This window comes from Mauremys mutica, chromosome 1, assembly GCF_020497125.1.
Source record: "Mauremys mutica isolate MM-2020 ecotype Southern chromosome 1, ASM2049712v1, whole genome shotgun sequence".
NCBI classification, from domain to species: Eukaryota; Metazoa; Chordata; order Testudines; family Geoemydidae; genus Mauremys; species Mauremys mutica.
In genome coordinates, this window is record NC_059072.1 from 321,932,673 (window position 1) to 321,955,079 (window position 22,407).

General features: G+C 46.2%; 1 protein-coding gene across 1 annotated transcript in view; it reads left to right on the top strand.

Moving 5' to 3' along the window:
• Nucleotides 1-378: 378 nt before the first annotated feature.
• SPATA13 (spermatogenesis associated 13) overlaps nucleotides 379-22,407 on the top strand; it is a 112,263-nt gene continuing 90,234 nt past the window's right edge. The window contains exon 1 of the mRNA XM_045017375.1: nucleotides 379-469. Within this exon, the coding sequence (XP_044873310.1) occupies nucleotides 422-469 (48 nt within the window). The 5' untranslated portion in view covers nucleotides 379-421. The remainder of the gene's footprint in view (nucleotides 470-22,407) is intronic.

Here is a 22,407-nt window from a genome sequence, read left to right on the forward strand (position 1 = left end):
AATATTTGGCCAAGGCTTGCAGAGTATTCTCAGCCCTTACCTAAAGGAGTTTTGCCTAGGTGAGGAATGCAGGATGTGGCTCCTTGAGAGATCTGTAAATGGGATGTATTTTTTAAAGTAATATATAAAAACAAGATACAACATTGGTATTAAAATGCTGCTAATGACATTTTTCAAATCAATAGACCAGATTCCTCCGCTCATTATTTTGCCCACCCCTTCCAAATGAGTTCAGCTGAACTCTTCCAAAGCACCTATGTTGAGGCCAGCCTGCTCCCACAGTGACAAGAGCACGAGATCCAAAGGGGAGAGGTATGCAGGGACAGCCGACGGGGAGGTGCATTAAAATAAGTCAGCCCTGCCTCGGAATACTCCCTATCTCACCCATCCAACAGGACTGAGTGCATGGAGCATCAGCTCCATGGATTTTGGGAAAGTCAGTTCAGGATGCAACAGTGTCATTCCACAGGTTTGTTTTCTGGCTTCGGCTAGTTCTGTGCACATTTATATGTATCTTAAAGCCAGAATTCAGCACTACATTATTCCACCAAATCTTTTTTGTGTATTTTACTAATGCTATGGGAAGTTTTGAGATGTTATTACATTTCTTTAGAGAAATTCAAGCAACTGGCTTGGGCCAGTCAGGGAAAAAAAATACTGAACATTTTTAAGGACCTAATTCCAACTCGGAATGTTTTCCTTTGCTTATGCTTGTCAAATGGACTGTTTATTTCAATAATGAGTTTTCCTTTTACTCTGTAATATGTTTCCTGTTAAGAGATGTTAAAGATCTTTATATCCTAACTGGTAAAACTGTCCCAATGAGACATAATTGGGCCAGGTGTGAAGTCTCCAGTGTATAAATACAAACACGGTCTATTTTTCTTTCCTACTGAAAAGCAAAACCACGTAAAACCACAGTGCTGCAGGCTGGATAAATCTTTCTCATGATGAATTGTTTTTTGCAGATGGCTTCTGAAGCAGCAAAAAGTTAGGTGTGGTTACTGTGTCAACAAATGACAGGATTTAGGTATTTTTCTCAAGGACAGACGTCTCCAAAAAGGCTGAGGGAAAAAATTATGAAGCGTATTCTTGTTCTTAAACTGACATGCTTTTCCAGCTGTACCTCCCACCACAGAGTAGTGGGAGGCACTGAAGTTTCTGATTGGTGTGGAGGTTCCTACAGAAAACATTTTAGTGTTCTGAGCTTTCAAGCTCACTTTGAGAAGCCTTTGAGTTACTCAGTTGGAGTTAAACTATGCTTCGCCCAGGCTTAGGAAGGGTAAACTGTGTTAGCAACAGGACAAACAGGACAGCTTTTTTAGGTGTTTTGGAGGGTCACTAAAGTGCCTTTAGGTTTTCTTCTTGCTGCTTAATAGACATTCTGGGATCTTCACCTTGTTTCTGGAAAGGAGTTGTGATTTAAAGGTTTCTGCTTCACTTTCTTTTGAATCCACAGAGAGGTAAGACAGTAATAATTTTGGATAATTAGTTTCCCTTTCTTTTCCTTTTTTCTGCTTCCTTTGATAAGTTACTGACTCTCATTAATGTTATATTCACACTCTATCCCTCAGTATTGTGCAGCTGACTGCATGCCAGTTGACTGCTGCCATCCCATCCCAGAGGTGGCTGCATTTCTGTAGTTTGTAAAGCAATTTGAGATGAAAGGTGCTAAATTAATGGAGACAGGCTCAAGCTGCAAAATTTGAATCTGGCTTTCAGAGTTCAGGGTGTTCAACCTCTGGAGCTCAGCTCTCCGTAATAAAAGTGACTTGCAAAATTTGCAAGAAAATCCAGATATGGACTTGCAATACCCCCAAAGTTTAGGAGTGTTTGGATCTGGGGTTTTGGTTTAGAGTAATTTGCATATGTGTATATGTGTGTTGTATGTGTATGTACATAACTCTGTGTATATGTTTTGTGTATTGTTATATCCCTTCATATGTGGTCTGGTAAATTAATCAAGTGGCTGATCTGACTAGTAGAATTCAGCAGAGAGATATCAAGAAAATTAGTGAAATGAAAAAGCTGATGCTGGGAACTGCCCATCTGCTTTAGAAGATCATTCAGTGCTGCCCCAGAGGCTCCCCTTGGCTCTTTCCAATCCCACCCACCTGTTTGCCCCTCCAGCCCTTCCCTGTGTTGCCAGCACAGCTCTCTGCTCTCTCCCCACCCCCAAATTGGTCTAAAGCAGTGGTTTTCAGTCTGGGGTCCACAGACCCTGGGGGGTCTGCAGACTGTGCCTAAGATTTCCAAAGGGGTCCGCACCTCCATTTGAAATTTTTTAGGTCTCTGCAAATGAAAAAAGGTTGAAAACCACTGGTCTAAAGTTTTCTAAAGAGATCTTAGAATTCATCATAAAAAAAACCCAATGATTTTTGTGGTGGAGAGGGAGCTGAAATCTAACTTCTGCCATGTGTGCATCCATAAATACTGATCCCTGAAAAGCTGCTACCTCCACTGGTGCCAGTGAAAACTCTTCAGGGAAGCAAGACAAAAGCTCAGCCAGAGCTTCACATGTTGGGCTGAGGATAATCAATCTCAATCCTCCTGTAAAAAAAACAGGACAGCTGTGGGGAAAGATCAATAAACACTACCAGTTGCTCTAGGAGTCTTGAAGAGGAAGGATTCCACAAAATAAACTGAGCAGCAAAGGACTCTGTCCCTAAAGACACCAGGAGGAATCATGGGGGATGCAGCAATTAAGGGGAAGTCTGGTTTTTGTTTTCAGAAGTCCCACAAACACAAATATACAATTATAGGAGGGGAGGGAATCGCTGGAATGGGGAGACTTGCTTGCCTGATGCTAAAGAAAAACTTGTTTGTGCTTAATACATTGGAGAAATTGTTCAAGAACAGTTTATTCATGTGAAAATATAACCCCAGAAAGGCTGCCAAGGTCAGTAAGACCTCAGGGGAGCTGCTGCACAATTGCTAGCTGGCTATGCCAGGTTAAACTGTCCAGGGCTACTTTAATTGATGCACTCAATTTATCCAGGATTTCAAAAACCTCTTGAGAGATTGTGTAACTTTCTGTTTTAGTTCAGTTTTTCATCTCTCAACCTGTCTGTCCCATTCCAATATAATTCTTCCACCCCTGCCTTCCTTGCACATAACCTGTTCCTAGTCTCCAGCCCTTCTACCTGGGCGTATCCTAGGCACCTAGACCCACCTCCTTATGAGTATGCCTCTCTCCTCCCAGAATCCTATTCTTCGTCCCACTTCCACCCCTGCCCTTCCTGCACATAACTTATTCCCTCACCATACTTCACCTTTGCAAGAATTTCATTTCACCACCCCAGTCCTTCCTGCACACATGCCATCCCTGCACATGCCATCGCCTTCCACCCATGCTGTTCCTGTCCTGTTCTACCACCACTTTCCACCTTGCCTTTCAGGCACACATCTCATTATCACCGTTGCATCCCCACCTGTGCACATACCACCCCATTTAACCATTGCTTTCCCACCTCTGACTTCCCTGTGCATATCCCATCCCCCCCAAGCAGGGCCAGCCCTAGGCTTTTTGCTGCCCCAAGCAAAACAAAAAACAAAAAAAAACAACCTCTGAGAGCGCCCGGAATGCCGCCCCTGAAATTGTGCTGCCTCAAGCATGTGCTTGGTTTGCTAGTGCCTAGAGCTGGTCCTGCCCCCACGCTTCCTGAGATGTTCATAAAATTCTGTACAGACAGTAACCATGTCACACAGCAGCAAGAGGAGCTGCCCAGCTCACATCTTTGTTCAGAAGCTTTTGGAAGGGCTGACTGGATTTCCTCTGCTTATACAAGGCAGTTAGACTTCCCCTTAAGATTCTCTTGAGGTTCTGGTTCAAATTAATTTTAACAGCTATATATATATATAGTGCCTAGCACAATGAGGGCTTGATCTGTGGCTGGGGCCTATACTGCAATACAAATAACGAATGTATATGTAGAAATCCAAATGTTATTTAGCAGGGATCTTTTCTACCCTTAAAATTTTTTGTGTTAGGAATTAAAAGTCCTTTTAACAACCAGGTGCTTATAAGCTTGATGATCCTTATGGTGGGATTGACTAATCAACCTTTCTAAATTGTTTAAATGCTAGGCTCTAAAATGAGAGTTGTGTGAAGGACTTATCTACATGGGGAAACAGACCAGCATAATTATACCAGTATAACTCCCCAGCCGGACACTCCTATTCTGGAAAAAGTGTGTCTGCACAAGGGAAGGGAGAGGACTTACTGGTTCTGTTGTGTATTTTTGTGATTAGTTCCTTCCGTTTTTGTGATAAGAATGTCTCACGTCATAAGGACGTGGTTGCAGTGACACCCTGTTGGCCATGGTATCAATATGTCACTAGTGCAGAGTAAAATGTTCCATTATAATCATTCCCCTCCATATGTTATAAACAGTCTATTCCAGCAGAAGGTGGTGAAATGGACGACATTATGTAAGCCCTGTGCTCTGACCCCCCACATATCTGTTTCCAACTGCACATCACCCCTTGCTTATACATTTTATTTTCGCAACAGAGGGGCGTACTCCTACCCAGGCAGCAGCATTTGGGTACTCTGTTTGTGGCAGATGTAATAATGTTATTAATTGTGATGTGGTGAGTGAGGTGAAGTTATTGCATAGTGAGTTGTAAGACTTTCCTATATGAATGTACTGATGTAACTTAACAGCAGGCTCTGGGGAAAAAACAAACAGGAAGGCTTCCCAGATAAGAACATCTCAGCAAACTCTTGAAAAGACAACGGGGGAAGATCCTGTCTCCAATGAAGATGCAAGCCTTGTTTTGCCAGCCTGGGAGCCCAGACATCAAAATGACAGTAAACAGTTTAAAAGGCCTTATCGGGATTGGAGGGGGGTGAATTGTTAGGTGCTGTCCAGTGGACAGGCTGACACAGAGGCTGGGTCTACGCTAGCAACTTATGTTGGTATAACTATGTCATCCCTGAGCAAGGCAGTTATACTAACCTAACCTTCGGTCCCATCGCCATAGCTACTGCCTCTCAGGGGAGTGGAGTACCTAGGCTGACAGGAGAAGCTCAATGTAAGTAGCATCTTCACTAAGTGTTATACCAGTGTGGCTGCAGCGCTGTTATGTAGACAAGCCCAGAGAGAGACTTTGCGGAAGGAGTCTGAAGCAGCTGGGCCATTCTCAGTGCAGGGAATGGTCACCCTTAGGAAAAGGCAGGCAAGCATATAAACTGGCTTATTGTTTTAAGATTTGTTTTCTCTAGAACACTTTTGTTCTAAATATATAATACCTTGCTTTAAGAAGTCCGTTTGGTTATTAAATACCACAATCATTGCTCCCAAAGACAGGTACAGATACTGAGCATAAGTCAGACCTGCTGAGGTAATCGCAGTTGGTCTCTGGAGACTGCAGTCTGGGACCCAGTCTGAGAGTGGGAGAATCACGTGATTCTACCCTGAGACAGGTGATGGCTTGAGGCCAAGAGGGCCAGAAGAGGTCAGAGATGCAGTAACTGTGACAATAACTCATTCTCAATATCAGATCTACCATAGCACATGATGGTATCTAGGGATTGCTACTGTCATTATGGAATGAACACAATCACACGCACACACCTGCACACTCCTACCTGGAAAGGAGCTGTTGAACTGAGTAAGATTTAGCTAGTCTGCTCTTGCTCCTCTTAGTCCTGTTGTCTAAGCAGCAGATTTGTTCCTTGACATTCATGATCATTTCCTCAAGGCTACAGGCAGTGAATTGCCCTTTTTAGGTAGAAAATATAAATGAAGAATTTAACTGAGCAAAAATTTATGTTCTTAAAATTGCTGGGTTTTCTCCCATCCTCTGGCTGTGCCTGCACTGAGGATTTTAGGGAAATTTCCTTTTGTTGGTCTGGCACATGGGCAGCTCCACCTGACCTGCAACAATAGAAGTGCTAGTGTAGATCAGGCAGCAGCATATTTTCCATCCTATCATCTAGGCCATGGTTTTCAACCCGAGAGGACACAATCTGTGGAAGGGGTTGAAAACAGGTCTAGTAGTGTTATGAGCACCCTCCACTTCTTTATGTCTAGAGGGGAGTAGAAACTTTTAGTTTTGTTGTAACATGAGTCATGGTATGTAAAAGGTTGAGAATCACCAATATAGGTGTCACTGGCCCTTTAAGAGAAAGCAAGGTCCAATGCACCTTTGACTTGTCAGCTGCCTCCCAATTTGTTGTAAGAGAGGGCACGTTGGCTATATAAATGGGGGAATGCCAGAGGACAGACAGTGAGAGTCAGTCAGGAAAAGAGGCAACTGTGAGCTGCCTGTTTCAGTCAGGAAAGGGCAGGTGAGAATGCCTGGGAGTGAGAGAGTCAGGAAACCAGAAGGTGAGAGCTGCCAGAGACCCAGAGACTGGAGGAGGTCCCTGAAGGAAGCCGTAGCTGGTTCATGGAGGAAGACTGAAGACAGCAAGAAGGGTTTGCTGGCCCGAGAGCCAGGGCTGGAGAGGTCTGAAGGCCAGAGAGCAACAGAGGGAGTTGCCTGCTGCTGCCTTCTAAGCTGGAGACCCAAAGGCGAGAGCTGGAGAAGACTAAAGACGGGAGAAGCAGAAGGGGTTTCCTACAGTCTCCAGGCTGAAGAGCTGGAGCCAGAAGGCTGACAACCAAGGGGAGTAAGGGATGCTCCTCTCAGGGAGATAAACTCCCAGCAGAGAGAGTGTGGCAGTTCCTCCTGGAAAGAGTGGGATGCAGTCCAGCTGGAAGGGCTAGAGTTGATGTCCTGGTAAAAGGATGGATGAGTTCAGAAGAAGAGCCCAGGTGTGGCAAAAGATGCCAGAGTGTGTATGTGGGGCATCGAGGAACTAGATATCTTGGGATTTTAAGGACTACATGTACTGGATGATAAATGGACTTTGTTTGGGACTTTTGATATGGACAACGTTTTTGTGATAAACCAGCCCCAAGTAGGGGCACTATAGAGGCAAGACAGCCTGATGTGGAGTTACTGGAGACTCTGAAAGAGAGAAACTGAGGTAGGAGTACCTCTTGTACCATGGCTTGCTGCAGGAGGGCACCCGTCCCAGGTTGGGTCAACCCATTACACTAGGATATATAAAACTGAGGCCAGAAGGGACCACCATGATCCTCTAGTCAGATGTCCTGCATTACACAGGCCATAGAACTTTCCAGAATTAATTTCTATTTGAATTAGAGCATATCTTTTAGAAAAACATCCAATCTTGACTTTAAAATGTCCAGCAATGAATAATCCTCCACACAGGGCTACCCAGAGGATTCAGGGGGCCCCCTGCCGCCGAATTGCCGCTGAAGACCCAGCACTGCAGCGGCGGGTCCCAGGGCGGAAGGACCTCCCACCGCTGAATTGCCGCCGAAGATGCTCCGGGTGCCCGGGCCCCGCAAGAGTTTTCCGGGCCCCCTGGAGTGAGTGAAGGACCCCACTTCAGGGGCCCCAAAAACTCTCATGGGGGCCTGGGGCAAATTGCCCCACTTGCCCCCCCCCGGGTGGTCCTGCCTCCACAACTCTTGGTAAATTGTTCCAATTGTTAATTATCTTCACTGTTTAATGGGTGCCTTATTTCCAGACTGAATTTGTCTAGCTTCAACTTCCAGCCATTGGAACTTGTTACACACTTTTGTACTAGATTGAAGACCCTATTATAACATTTTTGTGCCACATTTAAGTGCTTGTAATCAAGTTACCCCTTAATTTTCTTTTTTGCAAAACTGAGTAGATTGAGGTCTTGAGTCTATCACTATAAGGCATGTAATCCTTTAATCATTCTCGTGACTCTTCTTTGAACCTTCTCCAATTTCTCAACATCCTTCTGGAATTGTGGACACCAGAACTGAACACAGCATTCCAGTAGCTATTGCCACTGTAGTTGGCACTGGTGCAATTTACCCTTTCTAGACAATGTCAACACTACAAAATTATGTCATCCTAACTTACATTGGCTTATAGCCACCACAGTTATTAAATTGTTTGTGTATATGCACACTTGGCTCTTGTGTCAGTGGTGTGCGTACTCACAAGGAGCACTTGCATTGTCAGTGTAGGCAAGTTCCTGAAGTACAGTAGCAGTTGAGATAAACAATGCAGTGTGTCAGTGTAATTACATTGGCCTTGACTCAACACTGCTCAGGGAGGTGGTGTTACTAAATCAGCATAGGGAAGCCCTTACATTGGCAGCCGCCAAATCTAAGTGAAGATGCTTCCACAGCTAGATTGGCTAAGGCAGCTAATGTCGACCTAACAGTGTATAGACCAGGCCCTACTCCAACTTGATATTCCCCTGTTTATACACCCAAAGATCACATTAGTGCTTTTGGCAGTAGTGTTGCACTAGGAGCTCGTGTTCAGCTGATTATCCACCATGAGCTCCAAGTCTTTTTCAGAGTCACTGCTTCCCAGGGTAGACGTCCCCATTGTCTAAGTGTGGCTTACATTCATTGTTCCTATATTAATACAGCTAAATGTATACTATCAGAGGGGTAGCCGTGTTAGTCTGGTTCTGTAGAAGCAGCAAAGAATCCTGTGGCACCTTATAGACTAACAGACGTTTTGCAGCATGAGCTTTCGTGGGTGAATACCCACTTCTTCGGATGCAAGATTCTTCTTGCATCCGAAGAAGTGGGTATTCACCCACGAAAGCTCATGCTGCAAAACGTCTGTTAGTCTATAAGGTGCCACAGGATTCTTTGCTGCTTCTAAATGTATACTGTGACACTGCACCCCATATTCTTCATAGTGATATTGTTGTGATATGATTATGACATATGTATGATGTATTTTATGCAAGATAAGTTATGTGAGATATCATTGGAAAGGTTATGATTTGCTGAATATAATTATCCTATTTGTATGCATGGATCATTTTTGTATCTGAAGCTATGAGTATTGATAATTATCTTTATTTCCAATGTAGTTACACCTGTATAACACCCACTGGACAAGTTGTTTTCATTCTAGATAGTGGGTGGGGAAGGGCCTATTCAGTGCAATGGTCCCTTAGGAAAACAATAGGCTTTAGGAAAACTTATCCCCCACCTGGGGAGATTTCCACACTACAGACAGCCTCTGAGTAATGGCTGCTAGGACTCTACAAAGACATGTGATGAGACCACATGTCTCTAGACTCCATCTTGGGATGTCAGTGTTTTTCCACAGACTGGTCTGGGAGTTAAGCTTTGAAACAAAGGGTTCCCACCTTAAGCAAAAGCTATATAAGGCAGTGACTCTGCACCCAAGAGGACTCCTGGAAACACCTGAGGAACAAAAGCTGGACTGAGGGAAGTGCTGGACCCAGGTTAAAGGGATTTTTAGCCTGTGAATGGAGTACTTGGGGATTCCAAACTGTAAGCAAGTGCAGCTTGTGCCTTAAGAATCTGAAGCCTGCTTGTATCATCACCTAGGGTGAGAATCTGCTATTCATATCCAATCTATTTAGTATATTAAACTTAGTTTGCATTTTTTGTTTATTTGCTAGATAATCTGCTTTGATCTGTTTGCTATCCCTTATAATCACTTAAAATCTATCCTTTGTAGTTAATACATTTGTTTTGCTTCACTAAACCAGTGCATGGAAATCATAATTCAGGGGACAGAAGGCTGTTGCATATTCCTCTCCATGTTGAGGGAGGGGGAGAATTTTATGAGCTTACGCTATACAGTTCCCTGTGTGGAGCAAGATGGTATTATTTTAGGTTCATACTCCGGGGGGTGCTTGCCTGAGGAGCTGGGAGGTGCTCTAGCTGAAGCCTTCCCATGCAGGTGCTGGTCAAAGAGCCTGCCTGCAAGTAACTGCAGCTGGGTGTGTTCCTACCTGAAAATATGCAGGGCTTAGCAGCTTGTCACAGCAGTACAGTTTAAGAGAGAGCTCAGGCTGGTGGTTCGAGGGGGCTCAGTGGTATCCCAGTTCCAGATGGCACCCTGGGGGGAACCCATCTCACATATACAGACAATTTTTGCTTGCACCCTAAGCAATCCAGATCGCTCTGTCTCCCTGTCCTGTCCTCTTCATTATTTACTACTTACCCGATATTTGTGTCATCTGCAAACGTTATCAATGATTTTGTTTTTTCTTCCTGCTCACTGATGAACATGTTAAATAGCATGGGGCCAAGAACTGATCCCTGCAGGACCCCCTAGAAATAATAACTACTCCGTGATGATTCCCCATTTACAATTACTGTATGCTGTGTAATTGTGTCCCCAGATATTAGAGAGAGAAGGTGGGGGGAGGTAATATCTTTTATTGGACCAACTTCTGTTGGTGAGAGAGAGACAAGCTTAGTTTTGAGCCACACAGAGCTGTTCTTCAGGTATGGGAAAGGTACTCCCAGCCACAGCAAAATGTAGATTATTTAGCATAAGTAGTTAGCACATATTGTAAGGGACCATTCAAGACAGAGTGGCCTATTACATCTCTGCAATCATATGATAAAAAGAGGGTGTTAGAACATTACAGATTGTTGTAATAAGCAGTGTCTGTTCAGTACATGATTTGTAGCATCTCAGCCTGTCTCTGTCACCCAAGGTCTAAATTTTAATCCATTCCTGTTAAAATTTAATTTCACAATTTTCTCCTTAGCCAAATATTTAAAGAGCCAAGCCAAATGTCTGAATTGTAGGAATAAAAAATCGAAAGATACATTTATTTTAACTACAGCACAACTAAAAAATACAAAACCAGAAAGCAGACAGATCCTTTTACAAATACAATTCCTGTCATCTTTGGAGAAATGTAAGTTTTTAATAGACCCAAATTATGCCAATAAGTACAACCCTGAGAGGGCTTCCTCCATGGCTGGCCAGCTCTTCTGGCTGGTGTTACAGGGAGTGGGTCCATCACCCCAATCCCTCTCTGCCCCTTTGGAGTGGTTATTGCATATAGAGATTAGTCCTGAGCAAGCTTTGCATAAGAGCTGTGATTATGGTAAGTCCCTGCATGGGGGCATAGGAGAAGGAAAGTTCCTTCCACTGCCTCACTGTGCACCCTCACAGGGCCAACAACAGGCTGGGATACCACGGTGTTACCACTGAGCTTAGACCAAGTCAAAAGGGATTTTGTTTCAATCAGACTTTGGCCCTGTAATATTGTCTGGGGTTTTGAGCATTTGTCCTTTCTATTTTCATGGTGCTACCACTGTATTTAAGAATCTGATCCTGCATGAGTACTTCCATTGTTATCAGGACTACCTGCATGCATAAGAAAGGGTTTACAGAACCAGGTCTTTAGATTTGTACCAGTAATATGCAAAAATCTATGCCACTGTTGTATCATTGCTCCAAAAATCTGCCATTAAAAAAATAGCCGTACTTCCAGATTATCACTAACAAGATATATTGTGTTAAGAGTTGGCTATCACACAGTAATATGCCAGTTTCAAGTGGGCATGAGTGCTAATGAAATGTAGATTTGAACAGATGGTCTGTGGAATAGGAAGAGTGTCACCTTATCTGCATGAAGCTATTCTTAATGGCAAGCAATGCCAATTTAGAAAGGGAAATGCATACATCATTATAAGGGATTACACATCTTGATTGCTGAAGGCATTATACCATCTAACAATCCCCGGATATCTTTTTCTTCTTTGTCTCCCTGCTGGGAAAATCGAAGGGGAAGGAAAGGTTTGCACATATTAACTACAGACAATAACGATCTTCTATGAATTCAGCCATTTCTTCAGTCTCCCTCACAAAAATTTAAATCACAAATTAGTCTTGTTACCCAGTATTGCATCCATCCACCTAATGACCCTACGATCCCTGAAAAGGTGCATTTTGAAGTACACTTAAAGGTATGCTTTCCTGGAAGAGAGAATGAAGGTATTGTCAATCAAAGCAGATCAGTCATGGTTAGAGAAAACTGTATACTGAAGAGCTTGTTGATTTTTGACACTGGGCTCTCAGAATGCTACTTGCAGGAAAAATTGATTGTTTTTGTTGTTGTTGTTTGGTTTTTGGTTTTACTTCTTATCCAAGCAAAATTATTTTGAAAAAAAATGGGGGCAAGATTGGGGCTTTGAGCCACTGTCTGTATTTAGAAGTTGGGTTGAGGAGGCCCCGCAGATAGCACCTTGTAGGATCAGCCATAAAGATCTGAAGTCTCAAGGTCCCTTCCAGCCCCCTATTTCTATGATTCTGAGTCAACAGGAAGCATTGCCACTGGTTCAGATGGGAGCAGGAATCCCGAGTACTGGAGGCATGTTTAGGAACCTCATTTTGTATGCAGGCTGTGCTAAATAGCCGGTATGGCAGCCATAACGGATCGGTCTGTGACAAAGGCAGTGTCATATGGGGAGGCCTGAGTTGAGCACTGCCGATGGAGCAGGTAAGGATGTAGGACACAGTGAAATTACAGAGACGGATAGGAGCATGGCCACCAAGGGCCTTACATTTCTTGATATGAATGGAAACTTTGCTGAAATTACAACCTGGCCCCTTAGTGTGATAGAAAACACAGCTGAGCTTTTTATCCTAGCCTGGAGAAGAGCGGGTGTTAAGGCTGTCTTTTAAAGTTCTCTGAGTTGCTTTTTAGAGATGCTTTGACATAGTGTAGTTAATGCTTCCTGGGGTTTATTAAGTAAATAATTATTTGGCCATTAGTTAAATTAGACCCAGATGGCAGAGGGTTACTGAGCAGAAACCAAATTATATGAAGCATTTGTTCCTTCCATTAGTAACGCACTAACTTCAAAGTGTGAGCTATTGATTAAGCAGGGAACCTTTTTGTTTAGCCCTAGATGAACACTAGAGACCTTAAGACTAAGCCAGTCCCATAAGTACAGTCAAATATTTGATTTGGAAATGAAATATTGTATGGTAGAAACACACTAATTCACTCAAGTGATGGGAGAGTAAGGACCCTGATCCTGCAAGGAGCTCTGTGTGGGTGACCCCTGTGCAGAGTCGCTTGCAAGATTGGGGCCTAACAATGTTGTGCACAAATTAACAGACCCTTTTCTTTTTTTAAATCCAGGACACAGTATCACAAAGTGTGTTTTGTTCATTTGTTTTGAGACATGTAGTTTCATTTTAACTGCTTATGATAACACAACTGTCACGGGGTCTGCTCACCGCAGGTGGCGCCTCCTCCTTGCCATTCTGGGGATTGGCTCTTTCTGGGGCTAAGGCCCTCTTCTGGTGATTGCTTCACTCATTGTCCTCTCTCGCCCTGCAGCCCCTTTCACTCCAGCTTAGTCTTTGTGATGTGGTCTTCCAGCCAGGCCACCATGGTCCTCCCCTTCAGGGGTACAAAGTCAGGCAAACTGTCCCAAGCAGTCTACTCTTTGTCTGGTCTGGGCCACTTCCCCAGTGGCTGGTAGGAGAACCTAGGCCTGCCCTCTACTGCAGGTTCCAGCTCAAGGACCCTCTAATGATGCAGCCGAGGTCTGCACCATCCTGAACCTGGCTGCCTTTTCCCAGAGTCTCCTACTCCATCTGACTCCCCCACTCTGGGTTTGCCAGCCTAAACTCCCTCCTCTCAGAGAGTAACTGTGGACTAATTTCTATACCACAAACATTCCTCCCTTCCCACAGGGAGCGACTGCAAACTACTTCCCTACAACCCCTTTCTACTACCTGTTCCTGCATGGGTGAGCTTTCCCTAATTAGGGCCTTCCTCTCAGCCTTAATTCTCCCATCTTGCAGCCTAATAGGTTAATTGGCCCCTCTGGCCTCCCTTAAGCCCTTCACAACTACATAACAAAGTAGTAAAGATTCTGTAGTACATTTTGTAAAAGTCAGTCAGTCTTAGGCCCAGATTTTCGGGTCCAGATGAGGTGCACTTAATGTGGGGGGTAGAAGGTGGGTAAACATCATGTTATGCAACACTAGCAGCTTTCCAATCCTGGGGCTGACTGGGAGCAACTTTAGCGCCAAGTGCAATTTAGAGCTGCCTTCAGACTGATCTAATCTGCACCCAGCTGCCTCTAATAGATAGCAGGAATAGCTGGATTGTACAGGTGCTCTGGCCACATCCCCTTTGCTGAGGTCTTTGTCTCTTATTTTTATGTCCTCCTCTCTTAGCATGACTCACCCTTGTGGACCCTGGCAGTTTCATTGCTAGGGGCTTTTGAATCTTACTAATGTAGTTGAATCTGCCATCCATGGGTGAAGTTCTGGCCCTTGTGGAGTCAATCGAAGTTGTGCCATAGACTTCAGTGGGGCCAGGATTTTACCCCATGTGTTTTCATATGAGAACACAAAGTCTTTCTCCTTTGCTTTCCTGTGTTCTGACATCTTTCTTTGCACTATACAAATGTTATATGTTCCCAGGAAACACAGTTCATTTGCTTAATCAAGGTAAAGAAATCCAAGAACACACCAGAACCTGGTGTAGTTCCCAAATAGGATTCTTTGTAGCTCTCCACACACATGTATGTAACAGAAAAGATTTCTTTTTTAAAATGTCCTTTCACACGACTTTCTATGTGTATAGCGTGAAGTGATAACCGTACTGGTATGTAAAAACAAGATGTCAGGGATAGAACCAGCTCCTGCTTCCTCTGCTCATGCAAGTACCTCTATCAAATGTAGTTAGGCTTCCGTACTCGTGTCAGACGAGCTTGATCTGGCTCATTTACAACACTGAGCGACAAGCTCATTCTTTATCTTGGGTTGTTGTCTTAATGAATTTTTTCCCTGGTAAAATTAAGGAGTAGAGACTTTCATAGGTTAGTCATTCAAATTAGGATGTTAAATCATATTTAATTGCCTTAGATGAAATTTTGTTGCACTGCCTAGATATTTCTTTGGCATCCCAACGTGTTTATCTTTCATCCATCTCTGCAGTTTAAATCCCTCAGTTCCTAAAATGAGAAAATAAAAAACGCTTTTATAAATGGCAGCTAGAGGTTGGCTGAACATGTTCACAGAAGTTCAGGCACTTAAGGGCTCATTTGTATTTTACTACCACTGCAGACAGGATAAGTAGATTGAAATAATTGCTGTATGTAATGCTCACAAATTTAAGGAGAGTGTTGCTGCTGCTTCTTTTTTACCAGAGGGGACATGTTACTCTTTACAAAAGATCTTCAATCTGTTTATATATCCTGCAATGCTCACCACTTTCAGTGGTAAGGAGTATGTCTCATTATCCTAGTCATTCCCCCCATAGATCTTTCTTACAGTAATCATGAATGTGTTTATAGTCTCTTGGCTCTTTATGGCACCTGATTTTATTTTTCATTTACAAACAAGAAAACTAAAGCCAAGAGATCAAATGATTTGCCAAGGGCACACAGTGATTCAGTTGCAGAATATGGAATCCAACCTAATCCTCCTGCTCTAACTATTAAACAACCCTATCTTTAAATAGCCTGTAATATAATATATGGATATATACCTATCTCATAGAACTGGAAGGGACCCTGAAAGGTCATCAAGTCCAGCCCCCCACCTTAAATAGCAGGACCAAGGACTAATTTTGCCCCAGATCCTTAAGTGGCCCCCTCAAGGATTGAACTCATAACCCTAGGTTTAGCAGGCCAATGTGCAAACCACTGAGCTATTCCATTTGAATAGCAACTTGTTATCTGACCAAACAAACCAAATCCAAACCCAAGTAGTACTAGTTATGTTGAACTATCTAAGTGCACTAATTAATATATTGTAATTAATATGGCAGGGTAAATAGAAATTGTGGACAAAAACCTTGTTAAAAATGAATTTCCTGCCCAATACTAGTAATTTGTGATCACTGAAAGGATTGATGAGGACAGTTTGGCTACTTCAGAACACTATTAGATTGCCTTAGGGAAGTTGGCTTTTTTACAAATTGCCCAACTAGGACTATCAATTAATTCAGAAGTCTCCTTCTTTCTTTGCCTCTTGATTTCTTGCCTCTAGGAAGGTTAAGAATTTGTAAGTGCAGTGATCGGGTCTGCTTGAGGCAAGTTATTGCATTGTTCCACTTCAGAACCTTGTAAATAAAAGTGTAAGCCTTTAGTGATGAAACCAGTAGCCACATTGGTCATTAATGCCATTTCCATTATAGCTTCTCAGTCGGTTAATGGCATGTTTGATGTTTGTTATTGTTTTATTACTGCATCCTTATGTTACTGACCATTTTTTTTACCCTGGAGATCCAGGACTAAAACATTCACCCCAGTTACATACCTCACTGCTATGACTAGTCATGTGGTCCTGAGAAAAGGTTAATTTACAACATAATACTTCATTTGTGTAAATCCCCTGTGCAGTCCAATCCATGAATTCCCCATTTTATTTCCTTACAAATCCATCAATTCCCTGCTGCTGCTCCTCTCTGAAATATATACATTTCCTTGCTTCCTCCCTCAAGTTTCTCACCCCATCCTCCTTGGTGTGTCCCTTCCTCTCTCTGCCTCACTCCTCAGGATCCTCCTCACAGTCAGGGCCGGCTTTAGCAAGTGCGGGTCCTGATTCCTGGGAGGGCGGGGCTTGTACTCACCGGGCGGCGCTACCAGTCTTTGGCAGCACTTCGGATTGCCGGCCGGGAGAGTGGGGTCACGGGGCCGTAGGGCTGCCGTGCTCCAGCCAGGGTCACGGAGCCGTGGGGCTGCTGCGCTCCGGCCGAAGCTCTGGCTGGGAGAGCGGGGCCAGGAGAAGAGTAAAAAAATTTTAAAGGTGCCTAAGGCGCGGGGTCCTCTTAGGCACGGGGCCCGATTCCGAGGAATTGGGCGAATCGGCCTAAAGCCGGCCCTGCTCACAGTGCAATTCCCAACTAGTCTGTGGCCATAGACCAGGGGTCTCAAACATGCGGCCTGCGGGCCGCAGGGGAGCTCCGCAGGGGCCCCCAAGAGAAGAGCGGAGGCTCCCGCCTCCGCCCCTCTCCTGGAGCCTCAGCGTCTCCGGCGGGGCCCCTGAGCCCCGCCCCGCTCAGAGACGCGTGGTGAGGGGGCGGGGCTGGGAGCTCCAACGGGGCCTGAGCCCCGCCCCGCTCAGAGCGGCGTGGGGAGGGGGCGGGGCAGCTGCCTCCGCTCGGCGTGGAGCTCACAGCCCCGCCCCCTCACCACGCGGCTCTGAGCGGGACGGAGCTCAGGCCTCGCCGGAGACGCGCTCGGGTAAGGGGGGGGGAAAGCGGGACCCGCCGGGCCCGGGCCCGGGCCGGGGGGTGGGGGAGGGAAGCGGGACCCGCCGGGGCCGGGCCGGGGGAAGGGAAGCGGGACCCGCCGGGGCCGGGCGGGGGGGGGGGGGGAAGGGAAGCGAGACCTGCCGGGGCCGGGCCGGGGGAAGGGAAGCGGGACCCGCCGGGGCCGGGCGGGGGGGCGGGGAAGGGAAGCGAGACCTGCCACCCCCCCTCCGCGTGTTCCCCCCCCTCCGCCGCGTTGTGTTGCGTCCCTGCCTGACAGAACGCAGCGCGCCTCTCCCCTGCCTGCTGCCCGGAGGGCTCCCAGCAGATTTGCTGTCTGCTGCCGCAGGGTCCTAGTGCCTGCCCTCCGCCAGTACTGGCAAGGCAGGCTGCCCTTACCCTGAGCCTCTCCAACCCCAAACCCTCAGCCCCAGCCAGAGCCCTCATTCCCCCCGCACCCTAATCCTCAGCCCCAGCCCTGAGCACCCCCACATCATGAACCCCTCATCCCCCTGCACCCTAATCCTCAGCCCCAGCCAGAGCCCTCATCCCCCCACATCCTAATCCTCTGCCCCAGCCCTGAGCGCCCCCATATCATGAACCCCTCATCCCCCCGCACCCTAATCCTCTGCCCTAGCCCTGAGCGCCCCCACATCATGAACCCCTCATCTACAGCCCTCACCCCACACTCCAAACCTCTTCCCTAGCCCTGAGCCCCCTCGCATCATGAACCCCTCATCCACAGCCCTCACCCCACAGCCCAACCCTCTTCCCTAGCCCTGAGCCCCCTCCTGCATCATGTACCCCTCACCCTCAGCCCCACAGCCCTCACCCCTGCACTCCCTCCTATCCCCAAACTCCGTCCCAAAGCCTGCACCCCCACCCCCTGCCGCAGCCTGGAGCCTGCATCGAGCACAGAGCCTGCATCCAGACCCCCTCCCCCACCCAAACTCCCTCCCAGAGCCTTAGGCAGTAAATCTAAGTGCGTGTTTTGTCCTTTGAGTGAGGTGCATTACTGAGTGTATATATTTATTAAAACTGCGCGCGCTTAGGGGAGGAGGTGGAGAAGAGACAGGGCAGGGGCGGGGCCTCATGGAAGGGGTGGATTGGGGGTGGGGTCAGGGGCAGCAAGGGGGCGTGTCAGTGATGCGGCCCTCGGGCCAATGCACTAGTCCTCATGCGGCCCTCGGGGTCATTTGAGTTTGAGACCCCTGCCATAGACACAATGTTGCACTAGCTGCATCTCCTCATAGGTAGGTTGGGAACTCTGACATAGGTAAAGTCTCTCCAGTTGGGAGTCTTGGAGGATTAATCATAGAGACTCTGCTTCTGCTCCTGGAGGACTGTAACCATAAACCCACAACCTGTAGCTCTTCCTCACAGCTTTGCGGCTTTCCAAAGTGGGAGACTGAAGCAGCTGTTGGGAAACTGGGAGAGGTCATCTGAAACTGGGAGTCTCCTGGCCAATTTGGGAGGTTCAATAGGCCTGTCATCACACACCTATCTAGAGAGAATGAACAGCTGATACTCAACAGCACCATATTCCTCTATATTTTTACTCACACGCCCCTTCCTCTCGTAGCTGCACATGTTCTCTGCTTAAGCCCACCCCTTTTGTTGATCCGATCCTCGCCCCAGCACTCCACTCCTCTCCCCTCTCCAGTGCTGTGTGCACCAAAGGGCTGATTTCCCAGTGCTCAGAGTCCACAATTAGGCCAGATTTTCAAATGTGTTCTGCACCCAGCAGCTCCCATTGAACACTTGCAGTCAGATTTTCACTTACTGCTCCACTCCCAGTGTGCTGAGGACTGTTCATAATCTAGCCTTTTATTCTGGTACTTACATGGGAGCTGAGCTCTTCTGGAAATCTGGTCCCAAGTCTTGCACCTAATCGTTTGTAGTTTGTATTGAATTTCTTTGATTTAATTATAAACTCCCAGGACAGAGGTGGGTTTTTTTCATAAAATGCTGACCTGCTCTTATCTGGCATAGTATTGCATAGATCTTCTCCTTATATAGTGTCAGGCATTTCTGCTTGCTTCTATAATCAAAATATCACTGCATTCTACTTTAACACTGCAGAGTCAATGGCCTCATGTGCTGCATAAACCTTTACGCAGGACCTGTCATCCGTGAATTTTATCATACAAGAATCTACATGTATAGGTTTTGTATTTATGGATGTGAAATATGTGTGCTCATGTATAATGTGTGCGTGAAGGAAGAAAAAAGCAACTAATTGCCATTTATTAAATTTCAGTATAAAAAAAACTTCATGCAACTCCTTGACTGCTAATAGAACACATGTCCAACATAGCAATACTTGTACAATCTTCATTACTGTCATGGAATCCTCCACCAGAAACTGCAAAGCCAGCTAAACAAGGGGAGATTGAGGGGAGTTCCTCATAAAAGACCAGCATCTGACATCACTGTCTAAATCCAATATGCATGAGACAGTGAATGTAACACCTATGGAGAAGGAATTGCTCTTTCAAGGCTTTTAAACAAAGTTGCTATTTTAAAAAATCACTTAATGGTCTTTTAAAGAACATACATTTCCCCCCTCTTGTTTCAGAGAATCAAAATTGAAGGAGTGAGGAGGCAATGGAGTTCTTTGTTAAATGGCAGCCATAGCACTTTGAAGTCCTTTAAAGAATATTAGCCTTCCTGGGCATTATGCTAGTGCCTCAATTGTGCCTCTGTGATGGCAATTCTTTGGCAAAAAACAATCCTCTTTTCAAGGGCTATGAAACAGTGTTGTTAAAAATATAGCAGGAGTGTTTAAAACACCTTTTAAAGTTGCAGTCCTTTCTCCTTCTGTCCTCGGTAATTAGTGGATACATCTATTTGCTTTGTGTGACCCAGTGATGAATTGGTCTCCTGATGGGATCTGTGCCTTGATTACATTCCTGTTGCTATCCTAAATATTTGGAGGAAGAATTTCCCTACTTAAAAGTGCATGCTTTGTGTTGTGTGGAATTGTTGAGTTTATTTTAAGGGCTATCAACAAAACATACGTAATATGCAGAGGTAGCCTACACAGTTATATATTATATCCATTTCTTCCCATTTTTTGCTGCTTTTACTGTAGCGGAAGACTTGTTTGGACCCATAGATGGTGAATTATTATTTCATGTTTCTACATCCTCAAGTGATTTTAGTGCTAATGAAAAGTGCTGAATTGATAGCCCTGGAGAGAGAGACTCTTATTCACAGAACAAGTACAGCATGGGAATCAGGAGCCAGACTTCCCCACACTGTCTTACAGCTGTGTGGCAAGAAGGAACTTAACCATGTACCGGTAAATGTTAGCGGGGTAATACAGTGTCCAAGCCCATATCCTTGGCTGGTCTGCTGAGACTGCTGCCAATGATGGCAATAGTAATAGTGGTTGTTGTGAAGACGATATCTGTGCCCTAGGAATTTAACTGAGACTTCCAGCTAATGGCAATGCAGTGTGTTTGCAGCCATGCTGGTCCCAGGATATTAGAGACACAAGTCTCTTTTATTGGCCCAACTTCTGTTGGTGAGAGCAACAAGTTTTTGAGCCACACAGTCTGCTAGAGCTCTTCTTCAGGTCTGGGAAAGGTACTCTCAAGGTGGGAGGGATTGTTTAGCAAAAGTAGTTAGTACCTATTGTAAGGGACCATTCAAAGTAGAGTGGCCTGTTAACACCTCTGCAGTCAGAGCCACTCTACCTTAAATGGTCCCTTATAATAGGTGTTAACTACTTATGCTAAACAATCCCTTCCACCTTGCATTTTGCTATCCTGGAAGTAGAGCTCTGTGGGTATGTCTACGCAGCAAAGAAAAACCCACAGCTGGCCTGTGCCCGCCGATTTGGGCTCACGGGGCTCAGGCTACGGAGCTGTTTCACTGCTGTGTAGGCTTCCAGGCTCGGCCCCTGTGGGGTGGGAAGATCCCAGAGCTCAGGCTCCAGTTCAAGCCTGAAAGTCTTCACAGCAATGAAACAGGCCCACAGCCTGAACCCCACAAGCCCAAGTCAGCAGGGCCAGCTCTACCATTTTTGCCGCCCCAAGCAAAAAGAAAAAAAAAAGCCACTCGGACTGCTGAAGAGGACAAAAAAAAAATAAAACCCAGACTGTGCCACCCCAAGAATGGATGGAGTGCCGCCCCAGGCACGTGCTTCCTCCGCTGGTGCCTGGAGCCAGCCCTGCAAGTCGGCTGGCACTGGCCAGCCAGATTTTTCTTTGCTGTGTAGATATACCCTGTGTGACTTGAAAGCTTGTCTCTCTCTCACCAACAGAAGTTGGTCTCACACAAGGTAAGTGAGGTAACATCTTTTATAACTAGTGCAGTGGTTTTCAGACAGTGGTCTGTGAACCACTGGGGGTCCACAGACTATGTATAAGATTTCCAAAGGGGTCCACACCTCCATTGGAAATTTTTTAGGCATCTGCAAATGAAAAAAGGTTGAAAAGTACTGACCTAGTGGCAATGACATTGTGAAAAATCTCAGCTACTTTGGAGTCAGGGCCGGCTCCAGAGCCCAGCGGGGCAAGCACCTGCCTGGGGCGGCCCTTTCCCGGGGGGGCGGCAGGCTGGGCCGGCGGACCTGCCGCAGTCATGCCTGCGGGAGGTCCACCGGAGCCCCGGGAGCAGCAGACCTGCCGCAGGCATGACTGCGGAGGGGACGCTCGGCCGGCGGCTCCAGTGGACCTCCCGCAGGCATGACTGCGGACGGTTCGCTGGTCCCGCGGCTCGGCTGGACCTCCCGCAGGCATGCCTGCGGCAGCTCAACCGGAGCCGCCGGACCAGCGAACTGCCCGCAGCTGCGGGAGGTCTAGCCGAGCCGCGCGACCAGCGGACCCTCCGCAGTCATGCCCGCGGGAGGTCCGCTGCTCCCGCGGCTCCGGGGCGTCTCCCGCGCATGACTGCTTGGGGCGGCCAAATTTGTAGAGCCGCCCCTGTTTGGAGTTTTCCAGCTACCATGAACTTTACAGTTGTTGAACTGTGCACAGGGACCTAGGGCTAGTCTACACTGGCAATGTCAAAGTGCTGTCACTTTGACAAACCCTGCCTCCACGAGAGGCATAGCTACGAGTGCTGGTGCACTGTCTACACTGGCGCTTTACAGAGCTGAAACTTGCTGTGCTCAGCGGGGGTTTTTTCACACCTCTGAGCGAGAAAGTTGCAGCGCTGTAAAGTGCCAGTGTAGACAAGCCCCTAGTTTTACAGCCCTAGAATGCACTGTAATCATTCAAAGAACTTTCTTATTCCTGCTGGAGAAATTAGGCCAGGTCCACACTACAGGCCTATATTGGTACAACTATGTTGCTCAGGGGTGTGAAAAATGCACATCCCTGAGTGACACAGTTGTAACAACCTAACCCCCAGGTAGATATGCGCTACTTTAACAT